Source organism: Chiloscyllium plagiosum, chromosome 12 (assembly GCF_004010195.1).
Source record: "Chiloscyllium plagiosum isolate BGI_BamShark_2017 chromosome 12, ASM401019v2, whole genome shotgun sequence".
In the NCBI taxonomy this organism is placed as follows: Eukaryota; Metazoa; Chordata; class Chondrichthyes; order Orectolobiformes; family Hemiscylliidae; genus Chiloscyllium; species Chiloscyllium plagiosum.
The window spans coordinates 58,023,052-58,038,792 of NC_057721.1; the positions used below are offsets into that span (position 1 = coordinate 58,023,052).

General features: G+C 43.9%; 1 protein-coding gene across 1 annotated transcript in view; it reads left to right on the plus strand.

The window, feature by feature from the left end:
- The first annotated feature begins 224 nt into the window (after window positions 1–224).
- LOC122555309 (E3 ubiquitin ligase TRAF3IP2-like) overlaps window positions 225–15,741 on the plus strand; it is a 65,653-nt gene continuing 50,136 nt past the window's right edge. The window contains exon 1 of the mRNA XM_043701176.1: window positions 225–657. Coding sequence (XP_043557111.1) covers window positions 650–657 — 8 coding nt within the window. The 5' untranslated portion in view covers window positions 225–649. The remainder of the gene's footprint in view (window positions 658–15,741) is intronic.

Here is a 15,741-nt window from a genome sequence, read left to right on the forward strand (position 1 = left end):
TACTCGATAAAAAAGACACAAATGTAGTTGCAATGGTCTCTTCGAAGCTCATTAAGTACTGAAGTCCTCCTAAGCAGTGGCACTGTGGAGCATTACACGTTGTGTCCACGAGCAGGGCTATAAGTAAATTTTAAAATAAAGTGAAGCGTCACTGGACTTGAAACATCGACTCTGCTTTCTGTCTACAGATGCTGCCAACTCTCTTCAACAAAATCTGCATTTGTTAAAAAAAATGCTTTAAGATCAATGCTAATATTGGTATTTGGGTGTTTGTTATCACGTGAAATTCTCGCACCTGGACGGAAGTCAGATTTGGGGTTTGGTCTTGGCTTTAAGGTCTATGGGTGAGAGTATTCTATAGCTGGTTATTTGGTAATAAACAAAAGCTGTCTGACTTTAATGAGACTGTAATGTAGAAGGGTTTTGGTTCCGACTGGAAGTGTTTAGAATATATTCAAGTTGAGTAAGGAACCTCCCCTTCCCTTCCCTCGAGAAGCTCTCGTTCGCTGACATCGATGTTGTTCCTGTACCTGTAAAGACATGCGTCGAAGATTAATTACTGCGTGAAAATAGTTCCTGCGGTTCACTTTTGTGCTAGTTGCTGGAAACCTTTTGCTTCATGTGAAAATCCTCGATTATAGGCATAAGGATGTTGAGGTAAACTGCAAGTGGCTTTTATCCTCTTAGTTTACTTTCTGCTTTGAGTTCGGGCATATTGTATCTTTCTTTCAGTATCAAAAAGTAAATTTCTGTCCGCCCATGTCTGCTTCGGCTGTGAAACAAAATCGGAATCTTTGCCAGTCATATTCCAAATTTTACGTAATATGAGAGGTTGTTGAGAGACTTTAGGCACCCACTTTGGAGTTAGCGTTAAGGTTGATGTCAGTTGGATATTCTTAAAGGTGAATAGAAAGTCTTAAGAGTTTTCTTTAAATGCGAGTTTAATACCTTCCTCGGCATAATTGGTAAACTAACCTGTTCGAAATGACATGAAGTGAATTGATTTTAAAAAAAACTCTCGCTGCTTTCTTCAATTTGAATATTGTAATTTGAGCCTTGTTCCTAAACTAGCTCGAATTCGGCCAAATTTTCTCTTCTCTGTCTCTCTCGGGCACTTCCTGATTGTTAGTTGGCTGTCTGCCACCCTTTTTTTCTCTCCAGACTCGTTACCTTTCCCTAAACGTTTAGTTACTGCATTGGACAAGCGGTGTTCTAACTTGTTGTTAAGGGATTATTTTCTTACGTGAGATAGAGCAAAGAATACTGAGTGGAATGTGAGTGGAAAAACTTCATGAATTCATGAAAAGCGCATACTTTAATATATCGATAATGATTAAGAAATTATAGACGATGCTTGAGCAAAGCTGTCAAATTTGTTTTTATTGTGAACATCTTTAAAGACTCAAAGTTCAGTTAAAATGATTCTAAAACACAACGTAAGGGAAAATTGAAGTGTTTAAATATTGTATAAAAGTTTCGCCATCTTGGTAGGAATTTACATCTGCTTAATTGTAAATCTTAGATATTATAAAAATGGGATTTGTGGGCTTGCCCAACATGTCAGCCCTTTTTACATTTAGTGCTTTAAACATATTAACAGTGTTGTGGGAATGAGATTTCTGTGAACTCATTAGAATGAAGAACAATTCAAAGTTTGGGAGCAGATTTGTAGCTTGGGTGCTTGTTGTTGTGGTTCTGTTCGCCGAGCTGGGAATTTGTTTCGTCCCCTGTCTAGGTGACATCCTCAGTGTTTGGGAGCCTCCTGTGAAGCGCTTCTGTGATGTTTCCTCCGGTATTTATAGTGATATAAATACCGAAGGAAACATCACAGAAGCGCTTCACAGGAGGCTCCGAAGCACTGAGGATGTCACCTAGACAGGACGAAACGTCTGCAACACAAATTCCCAGCTAGGTGAACAGAACCACAACAATGAAGAACAATGAAAGGTGGCCATCTGAAACATACAAGATTGTTAGCTTGATAGGATAGATGCAGAAAAAGTTGTTACCCCGTTCTGGAAGAGCCTAGGGTCAGGGGGTATAAACTCAATCAAGGGTTGCACGTTTAAGACATACATGATGAGGAATTTCTCATAAATTCATACAGCAGGGAAACAGGCCCTTCGGTCCAACCAGTCTATGCCAAACATAATCCCAAACAAAACTGGTCCCACCTGCCTGCTCCTGACTCATATCCCTCCAAACCTTTCCCATTCGTGGAGTTATACAAATGTCTTTTGTAATTGTGTCCACATCCTCTGTGCCCTCTGGAGGTTCATCTGTGAACGAAACTCTGCTTTTTTTAAAATAGCCTCTCGTACCTTTTTTTAAATCTGTCTCCTGGTTGTGAATCTGTGGAATTCTTTACAACAGAGAGCTGCTGACACTGGGTTATTAACTATGTTCAAGGCTGAGACAGATAGATTCTTACTGAGTACAGGAATGAAGGGTTATGGGAAAAGGCAGGAAAGTGAAAATAAGGATTATCAGATCAGTCCCGATTTAATTGAATGGTGGAGCAGACTTGATGGGCCGAATGTCCCCCTACTGCTCCTGTGTCTTGGTCTAGCTCTTACCACTGTCTTATTAGCATTTGGAAGTCACCTTGATAAAAAGCAATAATTTGCCAACTTAACCTGCAAGGAGCAAGTGTAACCCTTTTTTAAAATAAGAGAATGTGGCAGTCAAGCTAATTCACTGCTCTCTAATTATTTTTAAAGGGCTGAATCTTTATTATAAGTTTTATGGCAGTTGTTTGTTTTTGTTTTCTCATCAACTTGCTCTGAGATGTTATTACTCACCTCTGGAGCAGGTAAGATTTTAACCCAGCCTTCCTGGCTCAGATGGGATGCATGAGAACACTAAGATGTTTTTAATCGATCTGTTCAGACATGTTATGATACATGTCTAGAGCATGTGGCATTGAACGTGGATCTTTCCCAAAAGTAGGCACAACGGCATGAGACTTCTCTTATGGGGACTGAACTGCTGAAATTCAAGCTTTTAATACTTGTGCAAGAGACTGCTAATTTCCAAACAGAGATTTCTGGTTAGTATGACTGGGCAGAGTGCCTCACGTGGCAAGGATGAAAACTCAATCCTGACTTTCTACTTTTGACTCATTTGATTTTAAGAAAGCTTTGACAAAGTCCAGCATGAAATGCTAGTTAACAAAATGGAGACTGACTAATGGAATAAGAGGCACACTGTCAGCTTGGATGAAACAATTATGTTAGGAACAGTATTATTTTCGGACCATTCAGAAGGTGACCAAACAGGTGGATGAGGGTAAAGCGGTTGATGTGGTGTATATGGATTTCAGCAAGATGTTTTGATAAGATTCCTCACGGTAGGCGATTGCACAAAATACAGAGGCATGGGATTAAGGGTGATTTAGTGGTTTGGAGCAGAAATTGGTACCTGAAAGAAGACAGGGTGGTGATTGATGGGAAATATTCACTCTGGAGTTCAGTTACTAGTGGTGTACTGCAGGAATCTGTTTGGGGCCGTTGTTCTTTGTCATTTTTATAAATGACCTGGATGAGGGCATAGATGGATGGGTTAGAAAATTTGTGGATGACGCTAAGATCAATAGAGTTGTGAATAGTGACGAAGGATGTTGTAGGTTACAGAGGGACATAGATAAGTTGCAGAACTGGGTGGAGAGGTGGCAAATGGAGTTTAATGCGGAAAAGTGTGAGGTGATTCACTTTGAAAAAAGTAACCGGAATAAAGAGTATTGGTCTAATGGTAAGATTCTTGGTAGGATAGATGAGTAGAGAGATCTCTCTGTCCACATATGTAGATCCTTGAAAGTTACCACCCAGGTTGATAGGGTTGTTAAGAAGGCAGATGGTGTGTTAACTTTTATTGGTAGAGGGATCGAGTTTCGGAGCCATGACCATCATGCTGCAGCTGTACAAACCTCTGGTGCAGCCTCACTTGGAGTATTGTGTACTGTTCTGGTCACCGCGTTATAGGAAGAATGTGGAAGCTTTGGAAAGGGTTCAGAGGAGATTTACTAGGATATTGTCTGGTATGGAGGGAAGGTCTTGTGAGGAAAGGCTGAGGGACCTGAGGCTGTTTTTGTTAAAAGAGGTTGAGAGGTGACTTAATTGAGACACATAAGATAATCAGAGGGTTTGATAGGGTGGACAGTGAGAGCCTTTTTCCATGGGTGGCAATGGTTAGCATGAGTGGACATTAGCATTAAATTCAGGGGTGATAGATGTAGGACAGATATCAGAGGTAGTTTCTTTACTTAGTAGTAGTAGGGGCATGGAACGCACTGCCTGCAACAATAGTAGCTGAAAAATGTGTTGCTGGAAAGATGCAGCAGGTCAGGCAGCATCCAAGGAGCAGGAGAATCGACTATTTCGGGCATAAACCCTTCTTCAGGCTTATGCCCGAAACGTCAATTCTCCTGCTCCTTGGATGCTGCCTGACCTGAGCTTTTCCAGCAACACATTTTTCAGCTCTGATCTCCAGCATCTGCAGTCCTCACTTTATCCTACAACAATAGTAGACTTGCCAACTTTAAGGACGTTTCAAATTGTCATTGTATAGGCATATAGACGAGAATGGAATTGTATAGGTTAGATGGGCTTCAGATTGGCTTCACAGGTCGGTGCAGCATTGAGGGCCGAAGGGCCTGTACGGCGCTGTAATGTTGTATGTTCTATTCAGTACAATTTACATCTGTTGAAGTTGACCATGTCCACAGGCAGCAAGACCTGAACAAATTGTGCATTTGGGCTGATGAGTCTTTGCACAACACATCACCAACATAAAGGAATCTATCCATCTCTTCTTGACATTTAATGGCACTGTCATTATTCAGTCTCCTGCTGTTAACATTCTGTGGGTTATCATTGACCAGAATCTGAACTGGACCAGCCACATAAATACTCTGATTACAAGAGTTAGTCAGACATTGGGAATTCTGTGGCAAGTAAGACATCTTCTGACTCCCCATGCATATCTGTCAACTATAATGCAGAAATTGGGAGTGTAATGGAATGCTTTCCAGTTGCTTGGATGAATGCATATCTAATGGCATTCTAGAAGCTCACCACCTCCAGCACAAGAGGCCCACTTGATTAGCATATCCTCCATTTCTGATCCATTGTGACAGCAGTATATACCATCCACAAGATGCATAGCAGCAATTTGCCAATCCTCTTTCAACAAAGCCTTCCAAATGTGAGACGTATTTCACCTGGAAAGGCAAGTGCAACTGATGTAAGTGCTCGTGTTCCAACCAAGCCATACATCATTCTGACTTGGAAGTGTGTCACTGTTTGTCAGAATCCTGGGACTTCCTAACAGCATTTGGTGTACCTATCACCATCATTGTCAAAACAAACACTCCTTGAGCTGCATTATTCAAGAAGACAGCTCACCACCACTTTTAAGGGCAATTAGGGATGGGCAACACATACTGATCTAGCCAGCAAAAATAAACTAAAATTAGAATTTAAAAAGTCAAGATGTTAATATTTGTTCAAAAAAGGGAGTACAAATCTGTTACAGCAGCACCATATGGAAGCAGAATTGGCAGGCTGTCCGCCCTAGTCCAACACCGGCACCTCCACATCACAAGTAGGAGGAGGTAATTTTAAAGTTCAAAGTGACATATTTCAGTAGAAGGGATAAGAAGAGGCAATAAATGGCACTGTTCAAAAAAGGGAGTAGGGACAGAGGGACCTGTATGTAAATATTTTAAATAGGAGAATTGAATACAAAGCAGGGAAACTGTTCTGAACCCGTTAATGCTCTGGTTATCACATGACTAAAAGATGGCAAAATGTAATGATTTTTAAGCAGTGCCTTTTTCAGAGGTTACATTGGAGTATTAGCTGAATTGTTACAGGGATGAAGGATTTTAGTGACACAGTTAGGTTGGTATCCTTTTGACACAGTTAGGTCTCCTTTTGAGCAAAGAAGGTTGTAATGAGATCTGAATGCATTCCACAAGATTCTGAATTGGTCAAGTTAAAGCAGACAAAAGCTGTTCCGATTAGCTGATGGTACAAAAACTTGACACAGATTTAAGGTTTTGGGCTGAGGATATGGTGTTGGGAGGGGGAAGTTTTGGTAACTTACAGGAAGTATAAATGAACTGAGTATTATTATTTAAATATAAAAAGACAGAAGAAAGCTAAAGAGCAGGAGGGTTTGCAAGTCCTCGCTGATGAATCACAAAAAGCTAGCATCTGAGTTCAATGGGTAATAGGGAAGGCAACTGGAATGCTGACATCCCTGATGAAGGACTTATGCCCGAAACATCAACTCTCCTGCTTCTCGGTTGCTGCCTGACCTGCTACGCTTTTCCAGCACCACACTTTTTGACTCTGAGTATCCAGTATCTGTAGTCCTCACTTTCTTAAGTGGAATGCTGGCCTTTTATTTCGGAAGGGATGGAATGCAAAAGCATGAGGTTTTGCTATAACTACAAGATGCTAGTCAGATCACAGCTGCAATACTGTGAACAGTTTTGGACTCCTCATTTCAGGAAAGATATATGCTGGCATTGGAGGCAATCCAAAGAAGTTTCATTTAGGTGTGGAGGGACTGTCCTTAGATATTTTGTAATCAAGCTCTTCAGAGAGCTTATTGCAAAGCTGTGGCGCAGGAGAGAATTGAACCTGGGTGTCGTGACTCAGTTGTAGGGGCATTACTACTGTGTCACCACAGAGCCCACCATGGGCGACACGGTGGCACAGTGGTTAGCACTGCTGCCTTACAGCGCCAGAGACACGGGTTCAATTCCTGCCTCAGGCAACTCTCTGTGTGGAGTTTGCACATTCTCCCCGTGTCTGCGTGGGTTTTCTCCAGGTGCTCTGGTTTCCTCCCACAGTCCAAAAATGTGCAGGTTAGGTGAATTGACCATGCTAAATTGCTCGAAGTGTTAGGTGAAGGGATAAATGTAGGGGAATGGGTCTGGGTGGGTTGCGGGTCGGTGTGGACTTGTTGGGCCGAAGGGCCTGTAAGTAATCTTAAAAAAAAAGCTATCTTTTGAAGAGAGGTTGAATAGATTAGACCTGCACTCACTGGAATAGAGAGAATGAGAGATGACCATTTATTGAAACGTACAAGATTCATAAATTACATAACGGAGTAGATGCAGAAGGCTGGTTTCCCCCGTAGGAGAGTCTAGGACCAGAATGCATAATCTCAGAATAATCTCACACATGTAAGGCAGATGAGGAGAAATTTCTTCTCTTGAGAGAGTTGTGAATCTGTGGAATTCTTTATCGCAGAGGGTGATTATGTATATTCAAGGTGGAAATTGACAGACTTTTTCTCAGGAAGGGAATGGCAGGAAAGTGGATTATCCAATCAGCCATGATCTCAATGGTGGAGCAGATTTGATGAGCTGAGTGGCCCACTTCTGCTTCTATGTTTTACGGTCTTAAGGTGAGGAAGTAGGTTTTACTGCAGTGAATGTAATGACCTGGAGAATGCTGAGGAGATGAATGATTTCATAAGAAAATTGGGCAGGCATTTAAAGGAATTGAACTTGCAGGGTTACATCAGAATGCAATGGTCCATACAGTTTCTGGGGAATAAGTATAGAAGAAGCCCTTTGGCCCATTGAGTCTGCACTGACAAAACAGTTACTCTAAATCTACACCAGTCTCACTCCCAGCACTCATCCCAAAGCCTTGAAAGGATATTTCGAATATACATCCATGTGCTTTGTAAAGGTTGTGAGATTTGCAGCCTAACTACCCCCCTCCTGTGCTGTAATGCATCTGTGAAGCTGACACTGACTGTGAGTGCAAGTGTAATTGAATTCTACTGTAACTGTTCAACAGTGGCATACTTATTAGAGTAATGGGAAGAGAATTTTGATTCACTTTCCTTGAAATCTCTATTCTTTGGCCATGATTTGTAAATTTATAATTGTTTATTGTAGTCCGTATAGTATGAAATGTTGACCATTTTCAGGTGACCCATTCTATGGTCTTTAATAGTTTATAAAAACAAGTCGATACTAAGCCATACCTCAAGCGACAGAATTATCAGTAAATTGAGCTAATAATTGCTTTGAATTTTTAGGTATAGTAGCAACTACAATGATTTGACTAAAGGTCAGTTGCCTGTAGTGCCTTTGTAATTTTGTGAATTTAATTGCTTTATAAATAAAGTAAAACGTTGTAAACAATCTTCCTGGTGATGTCAGTGTTTAGAAACTCTTGCTTGCAGGAAGGTTATTCAGTTTAACACTAGGGACCACGTTTTTCAATTTCTTTTCCTCCATCCAATCAACCAACTAAATCTTGTGTTGAGCCAGTTTGTACGTCTGGTGATTTTATATGGAAGTGAAATCCACTGACACACCATTGTGTGAAAACTTTCTTCTGTAACTGTGTAGATTTCAGTCTCTGAGCAAGTGAGGGAGTTGAGGGGAAAAAGAGAAAGCGATCTTCAGTTGCTTGCGCTTTTCCTAAAAGCTTTCAGACTCTAGGAATTTATCCTTGTTTTGTAATAGAAGAAGCAGGTTAGTTGGTGAGTGTTTGGTAAGTAACTAAGGTCTAGTCTATTAAGACTTGATATAACATATCAACTGGTGGTAAGGTTTCTTAAAAGATGTAAAAAATATAATAAGATTAAGGAACTACTTTATAATGACATTTACAGGCAATTAAGGATTGCAGGGCAGGTGATGTGTCAAAGTGGTAGCACATGGTGGGGGGCACCTGGATGCCAGTTGCTCTAGGTGATCACATGGGTGATAACTGAATAGGACATGGCCAGTAGAGTTTTGGATGACCTCAAGAATTGTTTTTCTGTATTGTAGGTATGTGGGCTTCTCTTGGCATCCATTTTTATTGCCTGTCCCAATTGTCTTTAAGAAGATTGTGGTGAGATGTGGATAGACTCACACTGCCATTGAGGAGGGAATTCTAGGATTTTGATCCAGTGACACTGAAGGAATGGAGACATATTTCTAAGTCCAGATCATGAGTGGCTTGGAGGAGAACTTGCAGGTGGTGGTGTTCCCATATATCTGCTGCCCTTGTCCTAGTAGATGAAAGTCATGTGTGGTTGGAAAATGCTGTCAAAATAGCCTTGTGAATTTCAGCAGTGCATCTCGTAGACTATACACCACACTAGTGTTACTGTCCGTGGTGGAAGGAGTGGATGTGGTGCCAGTCAAACGTGTTGCTTTGACCAAGATGGTGTCAAGCTTCTTGAGTTTTGCTGGCGTTGCACCCCTCAAAGCAAGTGGGAAGTATTTCATGACTCTCCCGACTTATGCCTTGTGGATAGGGAACAGTTTTTGAAAAGCTGGGTGGTGAATTATGCAATACAATATTCACAGCCTCTGGCCTGCTCTTGTTGCCAGGGTATTTATATGTTAGTACATATCAGTTTCTGGTCAACAGTGACCTGAGGGTGTTCTGAGTATCGCCCTGTTCCCACCTCTGTCGAAACAAACGCTCAGCGACACAGTATGGTTCTACCTTTCTTTTATTCCGGGCCCTGGAGAGAGAGAACGATTGCCCATGTGCACAGAGACATGAGTTCTCGGTCTTCTCTCAAACAGCAGATTCTTAATGAATTATATAGTCACTTACAGGGAGCAGCGTACAAGTAAGGCAACATCTATATGATTGGCTGACCGTTACAATCAGAGAGCACCAACAGTAAAGATTAAACTATCTGTAGTCATACAATGAATGTTCTTAACCTTGTTAACTGGCTTCACATAATGAATTATTTTCACCTTGTTAACTGGCTTTCCGTAATGAATGCATTTTCATCTCATTAACCCACTAACCTCGCCTCCAGCACCTCATTGCTTACTGCAAGTTCTTATCTGATCCAAGTCATGCGAGCTGAGCCTTTGTCTCACAAACCCAAAACTGAACTCTTTCCCCACCTGCTCTTACTTTATACACTTTCTCATTCCCTCCTTTTATCATTTCATGATAACCAATGGCATAGAGGCCGTCCTCATTGCTGTTGTCACTTGATTCCTCAACAGCCAGGTATCGGATCCCCAAAACCTGTTGGAAATATTCCCTGCATGGAGTCTATCATTCAATGTAAGATGCAATTCAGAATAGCTATTCCCAGGAAGATTTCTATTATAATCACCCCTGTGTAAATAGCCATGTTGACTAACCAGTCCTTCCATCCTCTGAGCCCCCAGTTTCCCCTTTTTTATAGACCTTAATTGTTCATCTATCTTGTAGATATAGTGGCTGACATTAGCTGTGACATCGTCCAGACCCATGATGCATTTGTCCTGTACTATAAGGCAAATACCATCTTGACTGGCGAGGAGGTGATCCAATGTATAGTGAATTTTGCATGGAGAAATGTCTGAGTTGGTTCAGGTTCTGGGTGATGACCTTGAGCGCTCCATGGGTAGCGTTGCCCAGCATGGTCAGTCTGCATTCAAGATAGTTACGGTTATGGGCGGCCATGTTGGCCCCAGAAACCCCAAGGGAGAAAAAGCCTGCTGCACGGTAACCAGCTGTCTGTCTAGCAGTAAGGGTGGAAAGGTCTGCCGGCAGCGCAAAACTTCTCGGAGACATCATGCTTCTGGCGGCCGCGTACTGGTCCACAATGCCTAAGAAAGGGTACTGTTCTGGGAAGTAGGGTGCCAAGGGCCACTGAGTGAGGGTAAGGGAGCTCTAGGAAGTTTGTGGCTGTACTGTTAAAGAAGTAGTAGTAGCCTGAGTCTGTAAAAAGGGTTATCAACAGTGTTAATCGTGAAAGTAATCATGATTAATCCAGGCAAATGTGGCACCAGAGGGACATAAGACCTCCTTAACTCCTCCTCTGTTTTGAGCAAGGACAATAACACAGGCATCTATGGTGAGGTGGGTACGATTGACTTTACCACATAGGAGCTGTTTTCCTCTTTTGAAGGGAACACCATTGGACGTGTCACAATTGCAGTTAGCACCTTACATGTCCTGGGTAGGCCCGCACTTGTGACGGTGGCAGGAACGGTAAAGGCAAGAGGTTTTCTCATCGCAAATGAACACTTCCGAACATTCCCATCCATGACCAGTGAAGCACCTTTCGTATCCCCGGTGGTTACTGGGGAATTTCCCTCTTTTGTCTTCCCCCTTCAGCCAGTCTCTGTCTATGTGGTTAAAAGGATGGGGAAGATACAGGCAGTCTGCCATGGGGGCCTGTGCAGGTTCATACTGAAGAGTTATTCTTCAGGACCGTGGCAAACTATTACTGACCAGAGCGCACTGGTAGTTTAGGCTACAGTCCCACTGAGGGAAAATGGAGAAAGGAGAGTGGCCGAGGGAAACAGGCAATGATGCCGTAACTGTACAGCCGTTGGTAGACCTAATAGAAATAATTGCTGGCCGCGTATTCTTGAATGGTCAATACTGGTTGTTGTTTATTGGGGAGGACTCTGTGGGACTGAGTCATGGATATTGGTGGGGGGGGGGGATATTTTTTGCAGGGAGGGGTTATTTTCCAGAGCCTCCCTATAGCACCTACCGTCATACAATAGGTGATGGTCTCTCCCTTCCAGGGGGTCACTCCTGCAGATAAATTCAAACTTGCAGCCCCAATACAAACACAAGAGTTGCCACAGACTCCTTTGGTCCAGGATCAACTTGTGATCTGTTTGGGCAAGCAATCCATTACAGTAATCAATTTTAGTAACATTGCATATCCCAAACAGGTTCCCTTGCTTATTGGAACATGTTAGAACGTCTCCCCTGCATAAATGATGGACCCAGTTACATCTACCCAGCCTGCAAATCTTGACCCTCCCTTCGGTACCCTGGCTAAAGTAGACATATCCCTGCTAAGCCTATCATAATGCTAATCTCCCTTGACAACCCAATCCCATCACCTCACAGGAGGCAAGTTTAGAGGAAGGCGGTGTATCAGTAGCAAAGCAGGCAATACAGAAGGACAGATTAAAGTTTTTATCAGTCCTCCTTAGTCCTTCTCCTCCTTCCCTGGTCCGTCATCCACTGTTTACAGTCACTCAGGTGAATTCCAGCGATCCCTTCCTTTAACTGTCACTGCAGTGGGGGTTTAGAGCAACACCTGGAATGATCCTTTCTAGGGGGGGTCCCAGCTTCAGCCTTTCCCAGTCTCTGATTGGGCCTCACTCGCCAGTCCCTACTCCTTCCCAGTCACGTCATGATCCGGTGGGGTGGGGGGGGGAAAAAGGAGTGGTTTGGTGGTTTCCCTCGTGTGAAAGCGGAGAGACTTTAGATACATCGTTAGTCATTTGAAGTAATGCTACATTTCATCTCCCATTACATGCAGATCAATCTGGGGTGGTGGGACCTGGTTGCCATCCATGGAGTTTGTCTAGGACGACCGTGTATTATTTCAGCTGCTGTGAGACCGGTACCAATTTGGGGAGTAATGTGCATGTGGTACAGGGTGAGGGCAGGACCTTTAGCCAGTTCAGTCCTGTTTCTAGAATGAGTTTAGTAAGTTTGTCCTTATTCTATCCGCACGCTCCACTATTCCCACTGCCTTTGGATGATATACGCAATGGAACTGCTGGTCAGTGTTGAGGATGGTACACAGTTACTTGGTTAATATTTCCAATAAAATGCGGTCCATTATTAGATGATAGTCCTTGAGGTATGCCAAAGCTGGGGGGGTTGTTATTTTTAGGAGAATTTGGGTCACTGTAGATGCTTTGTTATTGGTTGTTGGGAAAGCCTCTATCCATTTGCTGAATGTATCTGTTATAACAAGGCAATATTTATACCATTGTACTTGTAATTCTATGAAGCCCAATTGTAAAGTGTCGAAGGGGCCACTTGGAATTGGAGTTCTTCCTTTGGTACATTGAATCAGTTTCCCTGGGTTAACTTCTTGGCATATAAGACAATGCCTGGCCCTTTGTTCAGCTGCCTTATTTAGGTGTGGGCTCCACCATGTTCGAAATAAGAACACACACATTCCCTCCGTTCCCAAGTGAGTGTCTCGGTTGGGAGAAGGATGGCGCGTAAGAGGTTTTCAGTGTATACTATGTTGGAAATGGGAGTGCCTGCGGAAGTGTGGAACCATCTCGGAGCCCACAGAGTCCCAAAGCCGTGAGCGGCATTGAAGGCATAATGAGAATCAATATAGAGATAGGCAGCTTTGTCCGTAGCCCAAATGCAGGCACATGTAAAGGCAAAAAGTTCTGCTTTCTGTGCAGAGACAACAGGATACAATGTCGCCGAATCTATAATCTGAGTCAGAGACAACAGCATAACTGAAGAGGCTTCTGCCATCCATAGAAACTGAAGCAGAGCTGTCAACGTAAATTATAAGATCGGGGGTGGCCAGGGGCTCATTGGTTAAATCTTGATGAGGACTGGTCAAGAAGCAATTTAGTTCTGGACATTGAATGAGGAGAGTTCTTCAGGAGATTGGGTAATGAAAGTAGCAGGATTAATAGTTGTGCAGTAGGTGAAAGTGAAGAGGAGGGTTGTGGAGTAGGGCTGTCTCATATTTGCTAAGACGCACCTGTGTCAGATGCTGTTTCTGGTGAGTCGTCAGAAGGGCTGTGGAAGAGTACACAGTGACAGTCTGCTGGAGGGTCATGTTCGCTGCAGCGGTGACCATAAGGTAAATGGCAAGCAAATCTGGGTACGGGGAGGGTGGAACCCGAGGGCGACCGGGTTGGGTAGGGCCAAAAAAAAAGGCTGTGGGTTGCTTGCTGCCGCCATTGGTCTGCGCCAGGATGGCGGATGTGCAGCCATCCACAATAGACACCGAGAGGGAAAAGGGTTGGTCAAATAAAGGTCGTCCCAGCACTGGTGGGAAGAAAGGGCGGGTCTTCAAGGACTCAAATGCATTCAACTGTTCAGAATTGAAAGTGAACCGTGAGGCCATGTTGGGGGAGACCAGTGGGCTCAGGATTCTCATAAGGCAAGAGGCATTTGGGATCCATTGTCTGCAGAAATTAATTAAATCAAGAAATTTCCATATCTGTTCGTACGTTAGGAGTTAGGTTGAAGGATGCACCCTGTCTGGGGTAAGAGATCTGCTCGGAGCACTCAACAGAATGCCCAAAAACTTGATTTCTGGTTGTTTGACTGCGTTTAACCTTACTGGGTGGGATGACATAACCTTGGGAATGATCCGCATTCAAAAGGAAGTTCATGTCAACATTATTGGCTTCGTGGGAGTTACTTGCTAAGAGTAAACCATCAACAACGTTTTGGACCAGGGCTGAACCCATAGGGATTTCCAAGTCTTGGAGTTGACCACAGAGAGTTTGAGAGAAAATAGTGAGGGAGTGGATGAAACCTTATGATAAACGGTACATGTATACTGTCTGTCATCAAATGTGAAGGGGAAGATACTGTGACTCTTCATGCAGAGGGATAGAGAAAAAGGCATGCTGTAAATCAATGATGGTGAAACAGCTGCCGCAGTGGGAACCTGCCCCAAGATGGTGGCAGGGTTAGAGACAGTAGCATGGAGGGGTGCAATAATGTCGTTCACGGACCGAAGGTCCTGAACTAATTGCCAGTCAGGTCTTTCCAGCTTGGGAACGCTGAGGATCGGGGTGTTACAAGGTGAAAGGTAAGGGGCAAGGACACCCTGTTGCCAGAGGGACTTAATCAGGGGGCGGAGACCATCTACTACTTCCTTTTTAAGGGGATACTGCAAGACAGGTGGTGGCGTGATATTGTCCTGTAGACAGATAATGATAGGTTAACCCAGTTTCTGTCTTGGATATAGCCCAGACCTCAGGCAATGGGGAGGAGGTGGCGTCAGTGGAAGGCTGATGGTGATGGAAGTTTCCATGGCATGAGCTTAAGGAGAAAGTGAGGACTGCAGATGCTGGAGATCAGAGCTGAAAAATGTGTTGCTGGAAAAGCGCAGCAGGTCAGGCAGCATCCAAGGAGCAGGAGAATCGACGTTTCGGGCATAAGCCCTTCTTCAGGATAGCTTAACCAGGAGTAGATTAGATTAGATTCCCGACAGTGTGGACACAGGCCCTTCAGCCCAACAAGCCCACAGCAACCCTCCAAAGAGTAACCCATCCAGGCCCATTTCCCTCTGACTAATACACCGATCACTCTGGGGAATTTAGCATGGCCATTTCACCTGACCTGCACATCTTTGGACATGGGAAGAGAGCGGCAGAGAGTGGCGCGAGCTGGGCGGAGGTGAGGTTGGAGCGCAGAGCTGGTCGGGAAGGTAAGTGATTGATATTTGAGTGGGTGTGTTCTTTACCCCAGGCCCTACATAGTAGGGCCTCTCTCCCATCCTCCTCCTCTAACCTAACTTTAAAGTTCACAGGTAAGCTACTCAGTGTTCTTGCTTTGGAGACGAAGTGCAGAGTAATGGCAGCGCAGGGAGTGGAATGTTCCTCCTGCCGGATGTTTGAGGTAGGGGTGACCACCGATACTCCTGCCGACTTCATCTGCAGGAAATGCAGTCAGATTCTGCTCCTCACAGAACGAGTTAGGGAACTGGAACTGGAGTTGGATGAACTGAGGATTATTCGAGAGGCTGAGAAGGTGATAGATAGAAGCTACAGGGACATAGTTACGCCAGAGAACAGAGGTAGCTGGGTAACAGTTAGAGGTGGGAAGGGGAGGAAGCAGGCAGTGCAGGGATCCCCTGTAGTCATTCCCGTAAACAATAGGTATACCGCTTTGGATACTGGTGGGGGGGACAGCCAGCAGGGGTAAGCTGCAGTGGCCGGGTCTGTGGCGTGAGGTCTGGCCCTGAGACTCAGAAGGGAAAGGGGGAGAGGAGGAGACCGCTAGTTATAGG